General features: G+C 32.5%; 4 protein-coding genes and 1 long non-coding RNA gene across 6 annotated transcripts; 2 read left to right on the forward strand and 3 right to left on the reverse strand.

Moving 5' to 3' along the window:
- LOC109336717 lies at positions 240-5,680 on the forward strand. Its single transcript, XM_019573482.1, has 7 exons — positions 240-517; positions 842-1,564; positions 2,669-3,021; positions 3,777-3,988; positions 4,502-4,758; positions 4,861-5,039; positions 5,166-5,680. Exons 1-7 carry the CDS (start codon positions 289-291, stop codon positions 5,247-5,249), a joined length of 2,037 nt encoding a protein of 678 aa, XP_019429027.1. The 5' UTR covers positions 240-288; the 3' UTR covers positions 5,250-5,680.
- On the reverse strand, positions 6,651-10,142 carry LOC109336395 (dihydrolipoyllysine-residue acetyltransferase component 5 of pyruvate dehydrogenase complex, chloroplastic). The gene is made up of 6 exons (XM_019572966.1): positions 9,164-10,142; positions 7,975-8,166; positions 7,793-7,880; positions 7,413-7,483; positions 7,219-7,302; positions 6,651-7,106 (listed from the first exon to the last, which is right to left on the reverse strand). The coding sequence occupies exons 1-6, from the start codon at positions 10,025-10,027 to the stop codon at positions 7,002-7,004; spliced, it is 1,404 nt and encodes a 467-aa protein (XP_019428511.1). The 5' UTR covers positions 10,028-10,142; the 3' UTR covers positions 6,651-7,001.
- LOC109335746 (peamaclein-like) lies at positions 11,774-13,112 on the reverse strand. Its single transcript, XM_019571912.1, has 3 exons — positions 12,987-13,112; positions 12,536-12,587; positions 11,774-12,088 (listed from the first exon to the last, which is right to left on the reverse strand). The coding sequence occupies exons 1-3, from the start codon at positions 13,044-13,046 to the stop codon at positions 11,910-11,912; spliced, it is 291 nt and encodes a 96-aa protein (XP_019427457.1). The 5' UTR covers positions 13,047-13,112; the 3' UTR covers positions 11,774-11,909.
- On the forward strand, positions 16,897-18,458 carry LOC109335733. The gene is made up of 3 exons (XR_002106240.1): positions 16,897-16,989; positions 17,364-17,415; positions 18,270-18,458. It is a non-coding gene; the product is annotated as an uncharacterized LOC109335733 (long non-coding RNA).
- On the reverse strand, positions 19,164-25,654 carry LOC109336561 (embryogenesis-associated protein EMB8-like). 2 transcript variants are annotated; one of them, XM_019573234.1, is made up of 13 exons: positions 25,264-25,654; positions 25,120-25,181; positions 24,910-25,010; positions 23,849-23,938; positions 23,183-23,305; positions 22,076-22,153; positions 21,238-21,323; positions 21,061-21,109; positions 20,793-20,849; positions 20,561-20,691; positions 20,387-20,470; positions 20,060-20,129; positions 19,164-19,786 (listed from the first exon to the last, which is right to left on the reverse strand). In XM_019573234.1, the coding sequence occupies exons 1-13, from the start codon at positions 25,593-25,595 to the stop codon at positions 19,340-19,342; spliced, it is 1,710 nt and encodes a 569-aa protein (XP_019428779.1). In that variant the 5' UTR covers positions 25,596-25,654; the 3' UTR covers positions 19,164-19,339. The 2 variants fall into 2 exon arrangements, with proteins under 2 accessions (XP_019428779.1, XP_019428780.1); XM_019573235.1 differs by lacking the exon at positions 23,849-23,938.

Below are 25,837 nucleotides of genomic sequence, written 5' to 3' on the forward strand. Positions count from 1 at the left end.
GTACAATTAACTTTTAAATAAAAGTATTACAAATTAATGATGAGTTATGTGTGCGAGTCTCCGAATAAGTAAATGTAACTTATAGGAATATGCAATCGGTGGCAGTATTTATGGTAGCATAATGTTACCTCCACCTCTCTTTAATTTAACCGAATTAATAATTTTTATATTTCGAATATTTCTTTGAAAAAAAACACATCTATAATAAATTTAATTTCAATTGACGAAAAAGCTGAAACATATCGTTGTAGTGTCACAAGACTTCACCAGAATCCGTTTCTGAGTTTGATGGTGAGGTTTGGGGTGAGGGCCAGTGGGACCCACGATCACCCTAACGCCTCCTCCGATCATCTCGCCGTCGGTATTCGCGGCGCTGCTCTTCCTCACAAGCAGCCGCGTCTCCGCCGATCCGCGCGATCTGATAGGGTCCCACAGCTTTCATTGTCTACATTCATTCTCTTTCTCTTCTTCGTACTTCTCCTAACTTTCCTAGCGTTTTTTTACATCTCTAGACAAGGTACGTATAACTTCTACTTCTTTCGTTCTCTGTTTTTCATTTCAGTTTTTTTAGTGTAGATGTGATTCAGCATTGTGAGTTTTGCATGAATTTCAATTTGATTTGTTGTTTGGTTGCTTGGAAGTTGTGAAGTGGAAAAATGTGTTTGAATCTGAGATTTTGAAGCACTTCTCTTCATAGATTGAGTTCAATGCTTTTATCTATTATTTAAACTAAATGTATGATTTGTTTATCACTGGAATATCGTTTTTAGCTGAGATAGTATTTGTTTGTATTTTTTTTAATTTTTTGAGATGATTTTATGATTCCTAATCTTGCTTGCAGAAGTAAGTAACAATGGTGAAGATGATGATGATGTAAAGAGTGATTCTGATTTTCTTACAAATGTTCCACGGATTGATAGGAAGAAAGCTCTTGAGTTTGGGCATGCCTCTGGTGGACATGGCCGAGATTCGAGATATTGGGATAAGGATGATAGGAGAAGGGATGGTAATTATGATGAGGATATGAAAACTAGGGATACTGATGAGGATATTCCTGTGAAGATGAATCATGAGGTGAGGTCTTCCCAAGACGATTCTCACATAAGTTTAAAGCGAAAAGGTGATGGCTTATATAATGAAGCTGGACGTCATGAGCTGAAGAGGTATGAAGCGGAATATGAAGCCTCTTTGAACAATGTGGAACACTCCACCAAAGATGATGGGAAAATGTCACGTGAAGCTGACCTGAGAAAGAAGAATGCAGCGAATAACATCGATGATGACTATGATGACCTTTTCGATTTTCACGATGTACAGACGAATCACTCTGATGATAGTAGAAGTATGAGAGAGAAACCTAATTCTAATGTGGGAAGATTGGAGAGTGAAGTTCAGGATTCTTTTGACGTGGGAGATGATATTGGTTCTGAGGATGCTGAGTGGTCATCTTTCTTAAAAACTTCTAATGATGGAATAACAAAATCTAGACATGAAAGTAATAGTCGATCAAATAGAAAATCACATCCAGAAACAAAGAACAAACCAAGGCGCCGCAAATTTTCAGGTGAAGTTTATATTTTCTGATGGTGTTTTCAATTGACCTCCCAAAATATCTGTTGTTGTATTAGCCTCCTTCCTTTGGAGAGTTATTTGCATTTGCATTCAGAATGAAAATTTATTCATTACCTCATTACTGCAGTTCATGAAGATTAGACTTGCTTGTGACTATGTAGTTCTGTTGTATTCATCTTGTTGATACTTATACTTACAGGAAAATACTATAGCTTGGTTCTGTTGTCGTTTTTTAATAATTAAGTAAATTCCTGAATAAAATATAGAACCTTTGCCTCGTCGGACAGTTAATCTTTGTGTGGAAGTGATTTATCTTCATCCTAGTGAGCTACACTTGAAAACCTTTGTTTTCATCAATCTACAGTTCATTCATACAATCATACTGTCATACACTCATACATAAAATTAGAGTTGTGGCAGCAGCAAAAACTACCTTGAATTTTATTCTGAAAGATGCTGAAATCATTGTTTAACTGTTCTGAATGCTTGCATGCACTTGAAAAAAATTGTTCTTCTGCTTTGTTTACAACTTCACTCAGCAAAAAGAATGATGAAGCTGCTAATGTTGATACCTGCTTTATGCCATTTTGTGAGCTATGAAGAACACTGGTTTCATTTGTCTAGTCTCCAGCTTATGATGTATCGGATTGATATATATATATATATATACACACAAACACATACGCATGGTCTAAGAATGTAGTGATCTAGTCTGTTAGATGATGACTTCATCTCAAAACCTGGAGACAAATATTTTAGGCTAATTATTATCCGTAGAAAAGTGGCAAGTTACAGGGTTTTTTATAGCATGACAAAATTATTTGTCTAGAATTTTCACTTCCTGCTGTCACCATTTTCTCATGGGCAAATAGTCTGAGAGTAACCCATCAAATGACAATGATTTTATATTTTAATTGGCTTGATTAAGAAATGTTTCAGATCTGCTTTTAGATTTACCAAGCACCCATGAAACGACTATTTTGTTTTCAAAATTTGGTTCATGGTAATACTTTTCATTTACTTCTTTTATCCAAAAAATATAAAAACAAAGTAAACAGTGCTCTTTAACCTGCTTGACATGTCACCTGTTTTTCAGGATCCTGTGAGATGAAGTTGTTAAACTCAACTTCCCAGCTTGTAGAACCTCTAGAAAGTCGAAAATTTGCAAGATTTAACTTACAGTATACAGATATACAAGAGAAGCCTCTGGGAGAAGAACAACGGGTGCCCAGATTTGCAGGCCATCAGAGTTTGGAAGATAGGGAAAAATCATTTTTTGCACGTGATCAGAAAATAAACTGTGGTTTTGTTAAAGGTCCTGAACGGTTCCCAACCACTGGGTTTGACTTGTCAGAAGATGATGAAAGTTACATTAGCAGATGCCACATTGCTGTGATTTCATGCATATTTGGAAATTGGGATCGCTTGAGGACGCCAGCCACTAAAACGGTAATGGTTCTAATTTATTTATTATTTAAGTATGTGGAGTTGGAGAGTTGTTTGGGGATTAATAATCACATAGTGTGATTTTTTCAGTAAATTCTAATCTAGAGTTTGATTTGAGAAACAGTGGTGGTGATTTTACTTTGCGCTGCAACTACAATTATTCTGATCTAAATCTGCTTATGAATTTGTATTTAATATTGCCCGAAAGTGTCTCTAGGAATTAGCTACTAATTGTCTGTGTTTTAGCATGGTTTTTATAGCATACCAAGTGCATGTTTGGAACAGTTTAGACAGCAAACAGAATAGGATTATTTCAACAATGAGATGATGGATATATATTTGAAAATTTATGGGATTTTTATCATGCAGCAACTGAAAAGCATTCATACTTAACATGCATTACGGGAAAGTAAGTTTCCCTGTAAGATTTGGGTATCAAATCTTTGGCTTCATAATTGGGTAAAAAAGGTAGATGCCCACTCGTGCTACTTTAATAGGTGACTAAAAGTGATGAAGGATTTTAGGCATACTCAGTGGTAATATTTTGTGTGTTACCAATTGATTTAATCACAACTTACCTTTCTCAAAATTGACATTTCATTAAGCATTAAATGTTATGTATTTGAAAGTGAACTGTTGTAACTGTTGGAATATGAAAGACCGAGCCTCTTATCAGCTTATGTGGTCAACTGTCAACTGTTGACGCAGTTGTCATAAAGCATGTTTAGTTACATTGATCTAAACCGTTGCAATTTCAGATAACTCATTTTTCAAGGAAGAATGTCTGCTTTGTTATGTTTACCGATGAAGTTACGGTGCAAACACTTATTGCTGAAGGTCACGAGCCTGATAGAATGGGTTTCATTGGCTTTTGGAGGTTAGTGGTAGTGAAGAATCTACCCTATGATGACATGCGGAGAGTGGGCAAAATACCCAAGTTATTGTCACATCGGCTTTTTCCTTTTGCAAGGTGAGATTGAGTAGACATATGTGCTCTTTTGATTTTGACTATTAATTTGGATGCAATTTTAGTTATGGTAAGTACTAAGTGACAATAAACACCCAGACAACTTTGATGATAGTATCACTTAAAGGTAGATCATAATTATGATTCAAGTGAGAACTATTATTATTGTGAGAAGGGAGAACAATTAATATGAACTATTAGATCGTATTTGAATGGTGAAGATTAAAGATCACATAACTTTTATTTCAACCAATGAAAAGTCATCTCATATGTTAGATACTTTACAAAATAACAACCAAGCTTTAGTCTCACTAGGTGAGGTCGGCTATGTTAGATCCATTATATATTGTAAATTTGTAATGCTCAGGAAACCATGTTCATTTTATTCTGAGTTTCAAAGTAATAAATATGATTGGCTGATTATTAAACTATTTTCATAAGTTGTTTGCTTGATTAGTTACTATTTGTGTACATAACTCTCTTATATTTTCATTAAGTTTTGGAAGTTCGTTTCAGGTATTCAATTTGGTTGGATAGCAAATTACGCCTTCAGCTTGATCCTTTACTTATCTTGGAGTACTTCTTGTGGCGAAAGGGATATGAATTTGCAATATCCAATCACTATAATAGGCATTGTGTGTGGGAAGAGGTAGCACGAAACAAAAAATTGAACAAGTATAACCATACAGTTATAGATCAACAATTTGCGTTTTACAAGGCTGATGGACTGAAAAGATTTAATGCATCAGATCCAAACAAGCTTCTCTCTAGCAGTATGTTCTTTTAATGATTTGTTTCCTGACAATTCTCCAAATTACTCATTAAATATACTGCCAATGACCGACTCCCGATACACATTTATTTTCTTTTGACAGATGTACCTGAAGGTTCATTTATTATTAGGGCTCACACCCCCATGTCAAATTTGTTCTCCTGTCTATGGTTCAATGAAGTTGACCGGTTTACTCCTCGTGATCAGCTTAGTTTCGCATATACTTACCAGAAGCTGAGAAGGATGAATCCTGACAAACCTTTTCATCTTCACATGTTCAAGGTGAATAAACTCAAACACAACTATATACAGATGGTTGATTTCTGCTATAATAGTTTATTCCATTGGGGTAGTTATGAAAGCCCTAGGGATGTAAATTTCATGTTTTTTGTCGTTTTTTATGCCCAGGACTGTGAAAGAAGAAAAATGGCCAAGTTGTTCCGCCATAGGGTGGATGAGAAGAGGAATACTCGTCAAAAAGCAACAGAATAGAGCTGAATTTTTATCAACATTTTGTTATACTGGTGGGCTTGATATGATTTACATGGCCAATCTCTTTCATATCTTTTGAAGTTGTGAAAACTCTGCTAGCCATCTGTTGCAGTGTTTGTGCCACAGCTCCGAGACTTGATTCAGCACCTGGTGTTTCCCAAAGAAGCAAGGTGTTTCTCAAAGTATGATCTACAGTGATGCAGTGTCATCATCCATGTTACATAATATTTTGGTATGTTTCTATGATAGCTCTTGTATCCATCCATTTGTGACAACATTCATTTATTCCTTAGAAGATAAGGCAAAGCATCCAAATGACCTTACCATCACTTCCACAACAACACCTTCTAGTCATAATTCACTTCTAAATTCCAAATTGGGATTGTTTTGTTGTATGTAGAAATTTTGATAGGTCATTCACATTCATGTTAGAAACCTGACTTATGATTGTATGCCATTGAATTTATTGAAGATTTCACTATACTCGCATGGACAAGTTATAAATTGTCATTGTTCTAACCTCAATCCAAACGTAGCCTTTAGGCTTCACTTTCTTTTGGACTACTATATCATTGACCTGGTTCCATGCAGATGGTTTGAAATTTCGAAGACCAATCTTGTTCCATTTCATAACAAATGGTTATTTTTTTTGTTTCTTTTAACCATTCTAAAATATGATTAAACTCAGCCCTAACCCTTATAAAATAAAAACCAACTAATTCAACATGGTACTAAATAAGTAACTGGTGGATATTTTAAAGGCCGAGTTTAGCAAAATCTTATTACATCCCATGAAAAACAGAAAGATCAACAAGAGAGAAAGAAATGAAAATGGAATGTTCAACAAGAGAGAAATTGTGACCTTCACATAGGTCCTTACTATCACTTCACATCAAATGCTTTTATATTAAATTCAAAGTTGCCATTGATTTATTTATAAAATTCCATCACTCCCAAAGCAGAGAAGGCGCAACAAGGAACTTGAAATTGAGAAAATCGAAATAGGTTGCACAAGTTCTCATATTGTTCACAAGTTCTTTCCCTTCCACCAACTGTAACAAATATGAGGCTGTCCAGAGTGGAAACAAGCTTAGATTCTCCACTTGCTTCTGGCTATATAGAGTCCATAACAACCACCTTCCCTACCTTATGGCACACAGCAAACAATAATTGTGTCAAGGGCATAAAAAGATACCTCTAGACTCTAGTTAATGAGAACAATTTTCATTTTAAAAAATTGATCACGTATGATCCCTTAAAAGTCAAGGTAGCCTGTAGTAGACTATGATAACAAGTTCCCCTCAAATTAGTGTCAGCGGTCTATTTACTGAATCAAAATGTTTTAATAACTTCACGTCACAAATGTACTCCATCACTACCTTTTTTCGTTCTATAACTTGATCACTGTTCAATCTTGTATTTCAATTTTATAGACTTAAAATTCAAAAATAAGCATCATGGTTACACAAATACTGGGACATTATTAAACAGTGAAGAACAAGCAAACAAAAACTTATAATCAGGCATTTAACGAAAAATGAAAATGACATATTTGACTGAAAATCTGATTAAGAAACTACAACTCAGTGTCCCTATTCAAAACTCTGCTTCTGTTCTTTGCAAAATCCTCAGTAGATAGTAATTTCTGCTAGTCTGCGATCATGATCCCACAACCATGATGATAGGTATCATACCCAGAAATGGAAGTATTTCACTTCGTTCCCATGAAAAATGCATCACAGGAAAATGAGACTAGAAAGTAAGATCCTTAGGGTCCTCAATGATCTGTGACAGGGTTTGCAAGAATGAAGCCAGATCAGCACCGTAGATCACCCGATGATCAGCCGTAACATTGACCTGCAAATTTCCATTTCTCCAGTTAAAAAAACAAAAGCCTGGACCTGGATATGCCTTTCTGCAACAACAAAACGCCATACTCCTAGATATATAAATATCTGGATTCACATACCTGCATTTGGTTCTTCTGGCCAATGCGACCGTCCTTGGTAGCCACAGCAGTTGGCTGTGATGCTCCAACAGCCATTATTGCTCCCTACACAAATATATCCAGAGAATGATCACCTTCATGTTGCCCATCACAGGTCTAATTTGAACAAATTGCCAAACTATTGCACAATTTGAAATACAAGTAATAACACTCACAGTTCCAGGAGGCAGAATAGCATCAAAGCGATCAACACCAAACATTCCCAGGTTGGAAAGAGTGAAAGTACCTAGAAAAACACAAGCAAAAATCCAGTAGGCAATTGGCAAATATCAGCAACACAGACAATAAATTGATTCAACTGACACAACAGAGTTCAACCGTAACTAGCAAATAAGAATATCCTGTTTTATTTTCTGGTAAGTATTATAAACGCATATCTTGGTTAGTTAGGTAAACACTTTAAGCATCATTCATTGGCACACCTAAAACTAATGCTTCAAAGCTAAAGCATATATGCGAGATACAAAGGAATGTGAACATGTTTTGTATGTTATCATATATTTACAAACATAATATTTACAAGCAACCACAGTACCTGTGCTGTATTCATGAGGTTGCAGCTGCTTTGCACGGGCCTTATCGACCAACTCTTTCCACTTTCTTGACAAGGAATAGACATCAACCTAGTATATACATCAAATAAACCTTTTAACAACTAAGCACTTTGTTATATTAGAAGGACAAAATTACAGCTGCTCAAAATGAAGTATGAAAAACCTTATCAGCATCCTCAAGCACTGGTGTAATCAGTCCGCCATCTATAGCGACAGCAACTGCAATGTTGATGTGGCTATTATATGTGAAGCTATTACCATCTCTGCAACTAGAGTTTATAACAGGGTGTTTAGCCAGAGCAAGTGCTGTAGCCTTGGCAAGCAATGCTGTCATAGTAACTCCCTTTGACTTGATCTGATATTTTATAAAATTGAATCAAACAATAGACAGATATTAACAGTTTGGACACAAGTCCAGTAGTCCAGTGTACTCATGGAATAAAAAGTGAAGACATTGAACTATAAAAAATAAGGGTAGCATGTCAACATCACAACTTCACGCTGAAAATATACATATCCATCATAAAAATATTTATTTATTTAGCTTAGAAGTACATGAGTTACACTGGATAGCTGCTTGTATTAAATTTCTTCCCCCAGCTTATTTTTAATAATTTTTTGTACTTTGAAAGATCCTGAACCCTTGCACTTAGCTTTGTGAATGACTAAACTACCTATTTATCTCAGAGTCCAAGAAAATCATCCCAGCTACAAAGACATATGGATGTTGTACATTTATCAACAGCTTCAAATAAAATAGAGAAAGAAAAGTACAGGCCATTAATAAACACAACAACCAAGTCTTTATCCCACTAGGTTAGGATAGGCAATTAGTAAATGTTGCAACAAAAAATTGCACAACAAGTAACCTAATATCCACCCTTATTATTAGAATGGATAAAGTGCCATTGAGTATCAGAGCTAACGGTCACCAGAATCTTCAAAAAAACAGTCTAATATTTGTCTAGCATCATGCATATTCATGATCTGTAATTTAATTAAATAAATACATATCATTTACATGAGATACTTAATCTTAATCACAATCCAATCGAACTACATTTACAAATGAATGCATTCCCAGCAATAGCCAAAGATCAATAAGAAAAAACATAAAGATTCTAATAATGAAGCAACTTTCTATCTGGTCATCATTGCAGACATTTCATTCAAGTAATGTAATGGTCTAGCAAATAAAATGATATATATGATAATACCTAAAGGCACCAAGCTTGTAACTAAAATTGGAAAGCATTCATAACAAATTCCAAATCATGGTTTGTGTTTGCTAAACATTGCATTAAACATGTGATTCCAACATAACATAGAGAAAACCAAAGAAAGAAATATACCTTTTTGTAGAGAGCATCAAGTGCATCAGTGGTAATGGTGTAACCAACTCTAAAAGTTGGTACCCCCAAACTCTCCACCATATTCCTACTCACAGCATTCTGCATTGTGGTAAAAGGCACCACACTTCCCAAATCAACCCCTCCCGAAGGAGGCGCCGCCACAGCAGCCACAGCCGCCGGAGTAACAGCGACAGCAGGAGCAGAAGCTGCGAAAGCCTCAACATCCTTTGCCACAATCCTACCCAAAGGTCCACTCCCTACAACTCTCTCTAACTCCACCTTCAACTCCTTGGCCAATTTCTTTGCATACGGTGATGCCACTATCCTCTTCCCTCCCTCTGACGCCGGATGCGTGGACGCAACTGCAACCACCACCGGAGCCTTAACCGCAACCTCACCAGATTCCGAAGCAGGTGGAGCGGAAGATGAATCAGAAGTTACCGTTGTTGCTGCTGCTGATGATGATGATGATAATGATTGAGCTTTGGAAATTGCCAGAGAAATCTCATCTTCGGATTCAGCAAGAAGAGCGATGGGAGATCCAACGGCAGCGACATCACCTTCATCAACCATAATAGCAGCGAGGTAACCGTCATAGAAAGTTTCAACATCCATATCAGCTTTATCGGATTCAACAACAACGACGCTTTGACCTTTAGAAAGTTTATCACCCTGAGATTTGAGCCAAGAGACGATTTTACCCTCAGTCATAGTGGAACTGAGAGCAGGCATGAAAATCTCACGGATCTTAGCACGAACAACATTCGGAGAAGAAGAAGAGCGAGATTGAGTAATGTTAGGGTTAGGGTTAGGGCGAAGAGAAGATGAAGAAGTGAGAAATGGAGTGTGAAGAATGTGAGCCATTTAGAACGGAATGAATAATTGGAATGAATATTTGGAATGAAGAAAATGAGATTAAAAAAGAAAGAGAGTGAGTCAGATATCTTCGATTTCATCGAAAGAAGGCGGATATATCAACTATCAACCACCTTACCGGTCCATTTTACTTTTTAGCTCAGCCCATTCTTTAAAATATAATCATCTTTCTAGTATTATAATGCGGAAGGTCCGAGTCGGACGGTTGATCGGACTTGAAAATGGCTTTGGTTTATCGTTTTAATTGAATGAGAGTTTGACCGCTTTGAACCGGAGAAAATCCAGTCCGACCGTGTTAAACCCGGTTAAACCGGATTAACCCGGGAAGTAAACCGAACGACTCACTTAAAAATAAAAAAATGGGACAACATTCTAATATTTTGTTTTACTACGGTCCAAAAAAGATAAAGAAGTATTATTTCAATATAATTATACATAATTATTAATTATATAAGGTTTTAATTTATATATAACTATATATTTATAAATAAAAATTATTAATTAGGTACGAAATCACCCGGTTAGACCGGACGTTTTAACCGTTTAAATCGGTTAAACCAAATACGGGACCTCTGCCAGTTTGACGTCCGGCCCGGGTTTCACAACATTGGTATAATGTTACTATCTTGGTTTATAATGTAAGGTTATACTAGATCCTCCTCATGATTGAGAGTTCGATTCCTGACAATGACACTTGAAGTTCAGGAAGAATGATTATTATTTCTTCTATAAGACTAATGAATCATCTATACCATAAAAAAATGTGATCATCAGTGCCACTTCCCATATTGATATACACTTCACACTTGTATTTTGAAAGTTTTGACTAATGAATGATACCTAAACTTTTGTTAGCACTTTTCTGTTTTTAATGCGGGGGAAATAGTTTAATTTATTTTTGTAGATTTTTCTTAAATAAATATGACTTTTTAGTTGGATTTTATAGTGTTTATTTAATAAGTTTATGATTTTTTATATTTTCTAAAAATAAATTATTTATTTCAATTATCTCACAACCGAGTTAATCTATATAGAAAATGAGTTTTTGTGTGAAAAATGTTATACAAAAATATATTTTCAATTAAATATGAAACTTGATTAATACATTAATTTATCTATAATTTCTGGAGTACCTATAAATGAATATACATCAAATATCTTTTATGACTATTTATCTTTAGTAAATGATTTATGAATTATATTGCTCCATGATGACTAATTTTATTTATCATAAAGTTTATGATAGAAAATGTTATCTTAAGTTTTAACTAAATATATTTATTATATTATATATATTGTTGCCACTTGAAAATTATATTATATATTATTATATTAATATATAAATATATTATATAATTTTAATAATTTTGTTACTATAATTATTTTTATTTTATTATTATTATTATTATTAAACATATTTTATAATAATATATAAAATATTTAAACATGGAAGTTTCTTCAATATGAACTAAACAAGAGAGGGAACTAGAAATTGATGATGAAAGACTAATTTATTACAAGATATAAATATTATTGTAATTATTCTCACCATCATTGATAGCTTTAGAAAAATTAAAAGTAAGAATTAATACTAAATATTTCAAATGATTATTTCTCTTATTTTTCTTCACAGTTACTTGAAATTACATATTTGGTTTTTTATATATATATATATATATATTATAACTTCAGAGTATAATTAAGGGATGCAAGGAGAAAAGAAAGTTGGGAAAATTGACGAACAGTAATAAATAATATATTATTAATATGATGCAAATCCCATAGATATGCTTATTTTCCAATTACATTATTAGTTACTGTAAATAAGAAGACATGCATTATTGAATATTGAATATTTGGTGATGATAAATCATGGGCACAGTGGCTTTCCAAGATAATCTGGGTGTTTTGCATAATCAGGACAAGCTTCTCTGTTCCCAGAAGTGCCAGGTGGCACACATTTATACAAATTGCAACAAAATAGACAATTTGTTAAGCAATCTTTTGGTGGCGACTTGCTGCATCTGTAGTTGCACTTCCCACCACAATCTGCAATAGTAGTAGTGCTATATAAGTATTTCACTTTCATTTTCCATACCTATCTATCTAGTTATGGGTTCAAAATTAATCACGGATATTTTAAGATAACTGATCTAACAACTGATAATCAGTTTGCATTCATGCGAACTATCTCATAGCTCGAGCTTTGGCCATATAATAAGTATCTCACTTTCATTTTCCATACTATATTACCCATTTAACCACACAACTATATATTATATGATTAAAAGCTAGGACGTATAAATTCCAAAGTTCTTCGAGATTATTTACATTAATTAACATTGACTATATACATGTTTGATGTGTCACTCAATTTGCATTTTTGGTATAAGTTGTACCATTTTTGGATACATAATCTGTTTTTTAAATGATGAATAAAAATCCTAAAGGAAAACATTTGAAGTCAATTAAAATGTAAAATTCTATTTCTCTTACCATAGCCTTGAGCAGCAACCATTATGGGCTGATTTCCACCATTGATCTGTAACTGAAATTTTATTAAGAGTAAAAAGGAAAATTAGCAAGCTTAGCACTATAGTGAAACATCACATCTTAAACCAAAACTTTAAGGCATTAATTTCACGAGCGTTTCCTTCTTATAAACTCTTTCACTCCTTCCCGCATATTCAATGTGGGACTTCACACATGAATAAACCCAACAATAACTAAGGAAGGGGGAATGATGAAAAATTGCACCATGATAGAACCATAGCAAAATTCATTAATGCGAAAAATAAACAAAACATGGATCTTCTTGGATGCTATTACACTAATTACGAAAATAAAGATATAATCTTCAGTTTTAAATAAATTTAAGTTTATGAAACAATGATAGAGAAAGGAACTGAAGGAAATTATAAACGTGATGAAAATAATCCTGAATTACCTCTTGGATGAGAAAAAAGCAGAAGATTGTCAAGATTATTGTGTATTTGGTGAAGGCCATTGTTACCTAGCTTATAAGAAAATTGTGTGAATGAGAATGTTGAATCTCTCTCTATTTATAAAGGAAAAGAATGATTATTGTTTTTACAAAAAACAATCATCAATGTCACTTGTGAATAATATCTAAACTTTTGTTAGCATTTCTTTGTTTTTCAATGTGAGGGAAAAAAGTTTAATTTAGTTTTTTGATTTTTCTTTAAAAAAATATGACTTTTTAGATAGACATTAGATTTTAGAGTTTTCACTCAATAAGTTTATGATTTTTATATTATTTTAAAATAAATTATTTTTTCAATTATCTCACAATCTAGTTAATCAATATATTCTAGAAAGTGAGTTTTTGTGTGGAAAATGTTATACCAAAATATATTTTTGATTAGAGATGTAAATTGATAATATATTATTTTATCATATTATATATATTGTTGTCACTTAAAAATTATATTATCTATTATTATAATATACATATAATATTATAATTATATTTATTTTGTTAGCATTTTTCTGTTTTTTAATGTGAGGGGAAAAAATTAATTTTTATTTTTATTTTTTCTTAAAATAAATATAACCTTTTAGATGGGCATTGGATTTTAGAGTGTTTACTCAATAAGTTTATGATTTTTGCATTATTTATTATAAAAAACCATGGTATCCATAATTTATGGTGTACTGATGATTTATATTTCCATGAATCATTTACCAAATATAAACACTCATATAAGATATTTTATGCATGCTCATCCATAGGTACACCATAAATTATGGCTAAATTATATATTAATGAAACAAATTCCCTAATAAAAAATGGATTTTTTTAATAACATTTTTCACATAAAAACTCAATTTCCAGAATATATAGATTAACTAATTGTGAGATAATTGAAAAATGTTTTGTTTCTAAAATAATGCAAAAAATCATAAACTTTTTTTACTAAACACTCTAAAATCCAATCCCATCTAAAAAGTTATATTTATTTTAAAAAAAATCATAAAGAATAAATTAAAGTTTTTCTCTCACATTATAAAAAAACAGAAAAGTACCAAAAAGACAAATATAATTATAGTAATAAAATTATATACAATATATATGTGAATATTATAATAATAGATTATATAATTTTTAAGTGACAACAATATATATAATATGATAAATATTTGTAGTTAAGAAAAAAAGAAGATCAAATAGATAAAAGTTAGGATAACATATTCTATCATAAACTTTATGATAAATAAAATTAGTCAATATGAGCAATATAAATTGATAAATTATTTGTGAATCTAAGATTATTTACTAATTCCCTAGTTACCTTTCTTTCTTCATCTTGTCTAAATAATTTTCAACTATCCTTGACTATATTGCTACTTTTCCTTTTTACTCTTAATAAAATTTTAGTTGAAGATCATCAATGGTGGAAATCAGCCCATAATATATAGTTGCTGCTGAAGGCTATGGTAAGAGAAATACCATTTTACCATTGTTAAAGCTTACTTGGACAATAAATCATATGCTTGCGTGATCATGACCTAATGCTTGCTAAGTATTTATCTAACATTGAATCTATTATAAATTACTCCTTTGTTTTACAAAGGAGATTTTATTGATTAAGATACATTTTAATTGACTTCAAATGTTTTCCTTTAAGATTTTTATTCATCATTTAAAAAACAGATTATGTACCCAAAATGGGATAAGTTGTACCAAAAATGGAAATTGAGTGACACATCAAACATGTATATCGTCAATGTTAAAATGATAGTGTTAATTAATGTTAATCCTCTCTTAGCATGTATGATAGTGTTAATTAATGTTAATCCTCTCTTAGCATATATGATAGTCTTAATTAATGTTAATTCTCTCCTATGCATGGGGACTCAAGAGGGACAACAAATATTGGTCCTGCTATGCTCACTATGGATATGTGGTGGAATGAATTTTGGATTTTGACTAAAGTTGCTTTCTAAAAGGGAAAAGTTGATCTATGATTAGGTTGTCTCTTTGCTATTAATCCATATTTTATGAAACTATAAAAAAATATTTGTATGATGAGAGTTACAATTTTAATTGAATCAAATCAAACCAAACCAAGCAAATTATCATTTTTATAATCAGAATTACATTATCTTGTTTTCCTATTGCACCTAGGAAATATGAACTTTTGTGAAACACAAAAATAAAAAAAATAAGATATTTTGTTTCAGTGATTAATTTTTTATTAAATAATTTTTAAGAGTATAAAAATTTATATTATTAAGAACAATATTGTTTTAATACGAGCACACATGATGCTAATACCTTTCCCGACCCGTAATCGACTCACGAGCTTAAAACTCAAGTCCACAAGACCAAATTATCCTAATTGAGCATAGAAGAGATTTTTTTACTTTTAACCGCAAAAACATAATGGCGACTTCAAATCAATTAGGATGTAGAAATTGCATTCGTTTCTTCCTAAGTCACAGAGCCGGTTTTCCAACAAAAAAATCGGATCACGACAACTTCAAATGATTCTCTTTATCATTTTTATTCATCATTATTTTTTTTTATAAAATGTACCCCAAAATGGGATAAGATGTACCCAAATAATGCAAATTAAGTGATACATCACGCAGGTATATAGTCAATGTTCATACCGTAGTGTTAATTAATGTTAATCCTCTCTTAGGTTATAGAAGAAGAATTTTGGAATTTATTCGTCCTAGCTTTTAATCCTATAGTAGGTACGTAGTTGTGTGGTTAAATAGGTATATAAATATGGAAAGTGAAATAGTTACATAGGTACTACTACTAGTGCATATTGCCTAACTATATGCATCAGTTGTTACAATGATTTAATTGTGTGCCACCAATCACTTCTGGCAACTGAGAAGTGTGCCCTTGTTATGGCAAATTCCCTCATTATTTTGAAAGGCCCAAGTGGGGATCACATGTTTCCAATGGTGTTTTGTTCTCTGTTTTAAACTAATTTTATATTAACATGTGTATAAAATAAAAAATTTAAAAGCAAAAAGTAATAAAATGGAGAACTCTAATTGACTTGATACATGAAGTGAGATACTGTTTGGAATAAATGATTTCGATATCATAATATCTCATGCATTCAATTACTACTATATTATACTATATATGAGGAGATAGACTACATACCTAGCTATAGTAGTAACAACTTTTATATTTAATCCATGTATGTGGTCATTTTTATGTGTAATTCAAGTATGTTGGAACCATAGTAATCATCTTTTTTCATTCATATGAAACTACTGAAAAGGTGGTGTGAAAAAACATAGTATATTTTATAATTGTAGGGTACCTTTGTTGAAACTAATGGAAAGTATGAGTATATTTCATGGCTCTCAAACCTTTCCTTAATATCTTTTTCTTCATTCACCTCCAAAATCCAACTCCCAAATTAACCCTAATGATATGAATTGCCCAAGTGTCATGTATTACGATCCTTCCACATTCTTTCTTCTCTAATTTATAAATAATTAAAAAATCACTTCAATGAATAAAATATTTAAACAAATCTAAAAAATAGATCAATACTACTAATGAGAGTACCTTTTTAATAAATGATGTGCTTATATATTTCTCTAGTCAAATGATTCTCAAATCTTCAAAATCAGGTTCAAATGTTAAAATTATCCAAATTGGACATAGTGTATATATATAACAAAATAACTATAATTATAATAATAAATTTATTCATTTAGTCAAAACTTTCCAAGAACAGGTGTATATCAATATGGGAAGTGATTGATGGTGATCCTTTCTTTCATGGCACAAATCACTCCTATAGTAGAAAAAAGAAATCATTCTTTTCCTGTATAAATAAGCAAGGCTTCACCATTTTGTTCCCTACAATTTTCTTATCATATAGGTTATAATGACCTTCACCAAATGTACATTAATCTTGGCATTTCTCTGCTTTATCCTTATCCATGAGGTAATTAAAGTAATTAAGGGTTATTTTTCATGTTGTGTATAATTTCCTCACTTCTTTTCTCACTTGTTGACTTCCAACCACCATTCTTCTAGGATTAGTTTGAGAGTTGAATTTTAGAGGGGAAAAAAGAGAAATGGAAGACTAGAGAATCGTCTCACAAATGTATTTGATGAATCTCAAGTCTTTCATTTCCTTTCATTCCCTTTCAAAATTCAACTCCCAAACTAACATTTACTTAATGTTTTTTTTTTGTCATTCCTCCTTAGTTCCTTTTCTTTCTCCATCTTCTCTATAAAACTTTTGAACAATCATTATCTATTGTACTAAGATTGCTACTTTTCATTTTTACCTTTTTATTTTTAATAAAATTTCAGTTGGAAATCAATGGTGGAAATCAGCCCATTATGGCTGCTGCTCAAGGCATAGGTAAGATAAATAACATTTTATTATTGTTTTTTTTTATCGGCAACATTTTATTATTGTTACATAAATCTTTTATTTTAATTCGTTGCTTACTTTGATAATAAATTATATATTTACATGATCATAACCTAATTCTTGCTACGTATTTATCTAAGATGAAAGTGTCACTAAGTTATTTTTCGTTTTATAAATAAAATTTTATTGATTAAGTTACATTTTAATTGGCTGCAAATGTTTTTCTTTATTATTTTTATTCATCATAAAAAACATTATGTACCCAAAAACGGGATAAGATGTATAAAAAATGCAAATTGAGTGACACATTAGACATGTATATAGGCAATGTTAATACAGCAGTGTTAATCCTCTCTTAGCTTATAGAAGAAGAATTTTGAAATTTATCTGTTCTACCTTTTAATCCTATAATATGTAGCTGTGTGGTTAAATTGGTAGATAGATATGGACAAATAAAGTGTAAGAGTTACAAACCAATATCTTTTTAGTTTAGGAAAGGAATCTTATATTCTTATCATCTCAATTTAAATAAAAAGATAAAAATCTCATTTTATTTTACATTTTCATACCTTTCTAAAAAGAAAATCTGAAAAAAACTTGTATGAATATATATGTATGTGAACTTGTCAATACATTAAAAATCTAATTCTAACTAAAATTTAGTTATAAATAATAATACCAAAAAATATAAATACACTTGTCTCGTTTCTAAATATGATGTTTTTTTATGTGTGTCAATAAAGTTTTTCTGGAAAACACTTCTCTCTAGTCACTAGAAAAGAATTTGACTCAATAATTACATAGTAGAATATATAATGTTACATACTATATTACTATTGCAGATTGTGATGGGAAGTGTAACTAAAGATGCAGCGAGTCCTCAGACAAAGATTGCAAATCTTATTGCATCTTTTGTTGTGGGAAGTGTAATTGTGTGCCATCTGGCAATAGAAATGAATGTCCTTGTTATGATAAATGGCCAAATTATCTTGGAGATCCTCTATGCCCATGATGATGAGGAATGGTCACAATTTTATCATCATCAAATATATTTATTTATCATTCAATAATGCAGCTCTTGCTATTTATAGCTAGTAATTAATGCAATTTGTAAACGGATTTGCGTCTTATTAGTTAAATGTTTATTACTGCTCATCAATTTGCCCAACTTTCTTTTTAGCTATTTGACTCTAATTGCGTTTAACATATGGTGAGTAACCATTTTTATGTGCAATCCATGAATGTGGGCGGGCATTTTTATGTGTAATCCAAGTATATTTGAATAGGGTACACATATATTGTCCCATAATTTGTGTCACTCCATGTGTTATGAATTTGTGATTGGTTAGAAAAACAAATTACTAAATATTTTTCTAACCAATTACAAGCTCATGACGCATGGAGTGACAGAAACTGTGGGACAGCAGATGTGTTCCCGTTTGAACCATAATAATCTTTCTTCATCCATATGAAACTACTGAAAAGGTGCTGTATGAGAAATTGCAAGAGATGATAAGGAAAGGGATTTGTTCCCTTTAATCGAGACATGTCCTTATGTAAAGGACAAAAAAAGAAAGCAAATGCTCTCAACGTTCACCTCTTATCATTATTCCCATTTAAGTGGTACATCTACAATTACAGATTATAACAAACTACCACCAGAACAATTTTCCTCTACTACACATGCTCTCATTCTCACATACCCAAATCTAGAATATTTTTTTGGTACATACCCAAATCTAGAATATACCCATGTGATTTATTCATTGCTATAAAAACCTGTGGTAAGTTCCACTTAATTTCACTAAAAGCTTAGATATGCAGACTTTGCTTGATAACAAAGCAAAGAAATAGTGGTACATCATACCCATCTACACAGACAAATACAACAACAATGTTTGCTAAAATCAAATTATCTTCTGCCCAAACCACCTAGTAAAATATCCCTTACTTTTTTCCCAAACACAAAGTATAGCACTGAACCGACCAGTGGCCAACTTGTAGTGATAGCAATATAAACCAGCAACCAGAAGGACCATCTACTTTGTCGAGATAATTGGCCTATGTACCTTTTCAACGGTTTTATTACATCAAGAACCATTCCATCATGCGCACTAGATGCTTGTGCAACGCCAGAGGAATCATCACTCTTTGCATTTGTCACAAGCTCATCTACTTCATTAACCTTTTCCTCTGGAACACTGGCATGTACTTCATGAGTATCCTGTATTACATGTAATTCTTCCACATTGTCCATTGTTGGCTCTTTGTTCAATGCAGCTACCATTCCGTCTTCGGTAACGTTAACATAAGGGCCCTGATCAATTGATGAATGCACTGGTGTGCTTGGTTTAGACATCTGCATTGTCATTAATGAGAAAATAACAGTTTCAGCCAGCAGAAATGCTCTACGTTATTTCCCCAAGCAGAAAGTAACTTATTCTACCCTAATCCCGAAGTACATCCTTTATATGATACCGAAACGTGTTTGGCATTCACAATTAGAACAGAAACAGTGAAGGATGAACAAGATAACCTATCCGTTATTACACAAAATAAGTAAATATAAAGTTGGTACTATATTTAGTACAAATTTTTACTATCTTCATGGGACAGAGGTAGTGGCTTTTACCTTTTTCTGTACATGCATATATTGGCTTGAGTGTAATACACTAAGGAATTCATTAACAGCTCTTACCCACCTGCACGAGGAAAGAAATTGTCCAATGAGTCACATCTTTATATTACTGGGTTCTTAATGATATTTAGGTGATATCATGGTTAATCACTTCAAAGTTGAAAGCAGCAAACAAGGAATGACAATGATACTACAACGTTGCAATAATTAATCAACCCCCCAATAAATAAATTTGATGAAAATGAAAATATTAAAACTACACATATAGTAATTTAATCTAAATGAATAATATTGTTGGATGTAACAAGAGTAGTCAAGTACCATAGGCTGGATGCAGTTATTCCTTCAAAGAAGGCCAGGTGTCCTCCGTGTTTTACAGTAGCCAACACAATATTTTTATTTGCCCTATAAAGAATGTAGCACGTTAAAATTGATGCTGCATAATCCAGGAGAAAACCAATTAATTAGAACAAGGTAAAACAATACACAGCGTACCTGCATTCATCCCAAGGAATGGCTTCCCTGGTACAGACAGGATCATCCAGAGCACTAATACAAAGAAGCGGAAGTGACACAGATTGCACATAAGTAGAACTGCTGCAGCGTCTATAGTAGGTATCAACAGTCTAAGGAAACAAGAAAATTATAGGTAACTGGTATACTTAGAGGAGGTAGAGCAAGAAGAAAAGAAAGCATGAGATTGGAAGCATAGGTGATAGATAAGTACCTCATACTTCCCAACAATGCGGGTAGCATGGTTATCAAAATCACGAATAGAAAGTGACTGCAAGGCAGAAGAACGTGTATGCACTTAGCATTGTTTAAAATTTAGAAACTTAAAGTAATACAATCACATGGACCACACAACATCTAAGAATGCAATGAATAGCAAGAAGTCATATTGATGTTTGAATTTGTCTGAATAACGAATCGATTTTGTTATTTATATATATCAATAGTAGTCGTAAATATGGTATTACAGAGAGCAAGTCTACCTTTTCTATCCCTTCCCAATTAGCAAGGCGGGTAAAGAGAGGCTGGTGTCTGCAATGATATTTAAAATAAAACGTCTAAATTGGTATCTTTTTTCTGAAAATGAAATGTTTACAAGATGAAAAATCAAGAGCTTATCAACAAGATATTTAGACTCAACTGGAAAGTTATACACATACAATTTTGCATAACCTTGAAGTCCAATTGCAAGTGCTCTATCATAAAATTTCTGCACCCTCCTGCGAGTTATAAACCTGTCACCTATCTGCAAACAATATAGAGGTGACATGATTTCCAGTTGAGGTAAAATAAGAGGCAAAACACAGAGTAATTCAAACATTCTGTAGTGTTAATTTGGTAGCGAAACTCAATGAAGATCTTTCAATTATATCAAAGATTGTAAAAAAACAGAATTCTGAATCTGAAGCACATATAACCTGTATGCTAAAAGCCTAAAAGTACATCCTAAACCGAACTTCAAAATTGTTTCAATTATATTCAAACTATTCCGAACCAAAAACATCTTCAATGTTTTCAGTAATATCTTCCTTCCCTATTCCAAACCAAAAAAGATATTGTAATTTATCCAATTCATTCCTGAAGTTGTATAACATGCACCCATATAGAAAGGTGTGAATTGTATATCAAATATAACCTTGAGTCTTTGGCAACACTTGCAATAACACCAAAAATAGGATTAAACTTTTCCGGGGACAAATTAAGAAGGACATATTGACTTTACTATCCAGCAATTTACTCAATTACAAAAGTTACTACTATTCCAGAACTACAATAAATGGATTCCCAATTTTATTTAGTGTCCCTTAAGTATTGCACTTAATTCATCCTTACAATTTTTTTTTCCAAATGGATATATAAAAAATTAAATTGGGTCCAAGTTCAAGCAAAGATTAGTTTTTGGTGATTTTCCATAACATGATACACACACTAATCAATACTATTTGAAAATTGAAATGCAAAAGTTAAAGACTTCCACTTTCAAATCAAAGCACTAACCAAAAGGTCCCAAGGAGAGCAAACAGCTGCAGCACCAGCTACAGGAATTTTCTCACCATCCTCACCAAGATATTTTATCTGCAAAGAATCATTCAAATCAAACAGTGCAACGGCAAAACCAAACACTTTACATAAATAATGCAATATGACAATAAGTTAGCAATTGCATAATTCCATACTTCGAAAAGTTGATAAGAGTATGTATCAAGGTAATAACATAAGTATGATAAAAAAAAATTAAGCATCAATGGAGGAGTTAGAGTTTATCAGAAAGATACAGTCAAGGAATGAGTATCATATTGTCCCAATTTTATTATCTTAATTGTTATACAGAGACTGGGGATATGGTTTTGTAATATAATCAAGATTATTACTGAAATTAATGGTTAAATGATTGTGCCTCCCTTTTAGAAATTGGTATAGGTTTGGGTTCCCTAAATTGTTCATTATAAAGCAGAACTTAAAATCAAAGCAAACAGAGAAAATGAGCTAAAGCCATGAGTCAAAAAAATTACATGAACTGAGAAAATTTGAACATCCCATCTAGACCTAAAATTAATATACACATATGAACAAGTACGTCTGTACGGAACATTAATATACACAAGTGAAAACAGTTTTTGATAGAATATTATGCTAAACCAGAACAATGAAGTGGGGAAAAATGGCTGGGCTCCAACCAATAGACAACATATTTAAGAAAAGTGAAGCAAAAGCAATAAATGTCAAACACTTGAACTAAAAGTAATATAAACCTATATGAACGTGGAAACATTAATATCCATGAGTAAAAATCAGTTTTGATCAAAGATGAGGCTAACCAGTGCCAGGAACTGGGTAATTTTGATCAGGTTCCAACTACAAGAGGGCGTATTTGAGAGCACATTCAATGAGTGGAAGCAAGAAATGTCGAATGATATAACTTAGTAAGTTGCTCCTTGGTCCTTGCTATAACTGGGACTTGAATTTTTATATATTATTATATGGAAATTTCTAGGTTTAGACCATTTCAAACAAGCAATTAAATGAGCTAAATAAGACTGAATCAAGCATGAAATGTTAATATATTTTCTGTTAAAATGCATAAGAGTCAAGCTATGAATTTACCAGAATGTTAGCTCCAATACTAGTTCCAACAAGAAATAAAGTAGTCTCGGGTTGCTCTTTGTGGAGATAATTAACCACCGTGCGGGTATCCTCAGTCCATCCAGCATTGTAGAAGCAATCGGACTGAAATGATTTATTACGAAAATTGCATTACAAGAGGAAGAAAAGAACAAAATAGTTACAGAACAACATGATGACAGGATTGATATGCATAAAAATTCAATTCTTTTCATTTTATGATCAACGGGGCTGAACGCCCCAACCCCAATGACAATTTTCTGCAGCTGCCTATCCTGTGTTATAAAGTAGTTTTCTTAACCTCTTTATGGTTCTTAGCTAATGGTTATTTCTACAACCCTTTTTTTTTGGTTGACATGCAAATAGTTCAGCATCCTTCACTTAGCCATGAGCTTATTTGATTTATTAACCTTAAGTTTTGTTGTTGTTAATTGATTGGTAAGATGACAATCTTACAATCTATTGTAGATATCTAACCAGTCTTAAACCATCATGTAATAGCTTAAGCCTTTTCAGGTTGATTGAGACGCTTATGGGCACGTAAAATATGAATCTTGATCTTCATGTATATCAACAGCGTCCAATCTATATCTTCAAAATGTCTCAGCCTTGTTAGTCTAGATATTTCCATCCGGTAAAAAAACTCACCGTGATTGAAACACCTCCCAGTCCTCGGTGATTGCTGACAACTACATTCCATCCTCGCTTTGCTGTATGATATGCAAGATGTTTGAGATACTACCAAGAGGGGGGGAAAGAAAAAAGGAAATAAACTGTAAGATGTCACTATGATATAAATGAATGTCCTAATCAATAAAACAAAGTGAGACGATAGGAATTAATAGACATTTCTTAAGGGTGCAAGGGAACACCTAGCATATCTGATGCTAACAAAAGAAAAAGTAAATATCACACAAAAAATTAAGACATAAGGTAACAGCGATGGCTGTTGCACATTCTACATTTTGACAACTAGTAATGTTGAGGGAAACAGTTTTTCTTTTTAGCATTAATACCTTAGGCATGTATCAAACGTCAACCTGGTATGTTCTTTGCTCATTTCCTCTTGGTTTGAGCTCTTCATAATCAAATTACCACCATTAAAAATATATTTAGGAAGTATACATTTAGATTGTCATATAATAACATTTGGTAATTGGTTGCAGTGGTTGTTCAATCTCATTTTTTGTACAAAAAAAAGAAGAATGACATAGAATACCTTCAGAATTAATTGTGAATTACTTACCCTTTTGATAATTTAGTATTTTGCAAATATTATGTTATTTATGGATTTTATCTTGTGGGCATGTTTGTTTATAGGGAAAATATTACCTTGTCAGGATTGAGCGGGGATCCACTTACTCCAAAAGTAAGTTTTTTAAACTTACTACACATCTTAGCCATCAATTCTAGGGAAATCTAATGGTTTAAATCTACTCACTAATTGAACCTTTAGATTTCCCCTATCATTGATGGTTAAAATGCCAAGTAAGTTTTTTAAACTGTGGATCCCCTTCTATCAGGATTTTGATTTTAATTAGGATTTGCTACCTTACTCCTTTGTGGGAGTAAGGCTTGGTTGGCTGGGACATATGTGTTTTTTTTCTCAATTCCCTACGAAGTTAGGTTTTGGCAACAAAAAAAGGGTGGGGTGGAGATAAGACTAACATTTAGGCAGAGACACAAGCAGAAAGAAAAATACAACTTACAGCAGATGAAGAGTCACTAGTTAGACCAGGAATCACTACAACAGTAGGAGTCGATTCATGTTCAGAAACAACACTATCCGTATCGACAGCACCACCAGAAACTGTGAAAAAATGATTAAACATGAAAATCTCAGAACGGTAAACTTTGAAATTCCATTATCAAATTAAACTATGCAAGTTGAAAACACAAAATGATAATTGAATATTTACCATCAGAAGCCATAAGCCAGTCCAACGCAAGGGTTCCACCATCAGGAGTAGTAAATAGTTCTCTGAAAGAATTGTTGTTAGATGAAACCAATAACAAGTGTTGATTATGAATTGAAGAAATGAAGAATGAAAAATTGAAAATACCTTTTGTAATTGAAACGTGGAGGCCTACCAAAGAAGTTCAAGAAACAAGTTTGAATATGAGGAGTTGAAAGCCACGGTGTAGTTAAATACTTTCCATGAAGAATCTCGCAATTTGAAACAACGCCATGGTAGATTTGTGAGCATGAATTATAGGTCAATTGAACAGGTGAACCTGTGAATCCGGAAAAGAAATCTTGAAGGAAATGACATTCGATGAAATTGTAGAGATAAACGATGATGAGAAAAGCGGTGGCAATGAGGTAATGGTGAATTGGAATTTGAGATAAGGATTGGAGTATTAGAAAGTACGAATTCGATGCTTGGGAATCCATGGAATTTGTATGATTCAGAGAGGAGAATGAGAATGAGAATGAGTGAATGATTTAAGAGAAAGTGAGTGACCCATGTGAACCTTCCACGTGGCCCTTTATAATATGTCATCTCAAGCACCTCTTGTTAAATATATAATAACATCCATACGGTTAAATATGTACTAAAATATGTTAACCATAAAAGATATTGTCTTGTACCGACACAAAAATTTAATATAGGAAAAGATTTACTACTTTAAGAA

This window comes from Lupinus angustifolius, chromosome LG20, assembly GCF_001865875.1.
Source record: "Lupinus angustifolius cultivar Tanjil chromosome LG20, LupAngTanjil_v1.0, whole genome shotgun sequence".
Taxonomy (NCBI): Eukaryota; Viridiplantae; Streptophyta; class Magnoliopsida; order Fabales; family Fabaceae; genus Lupinus; species Lupinus angustifolius.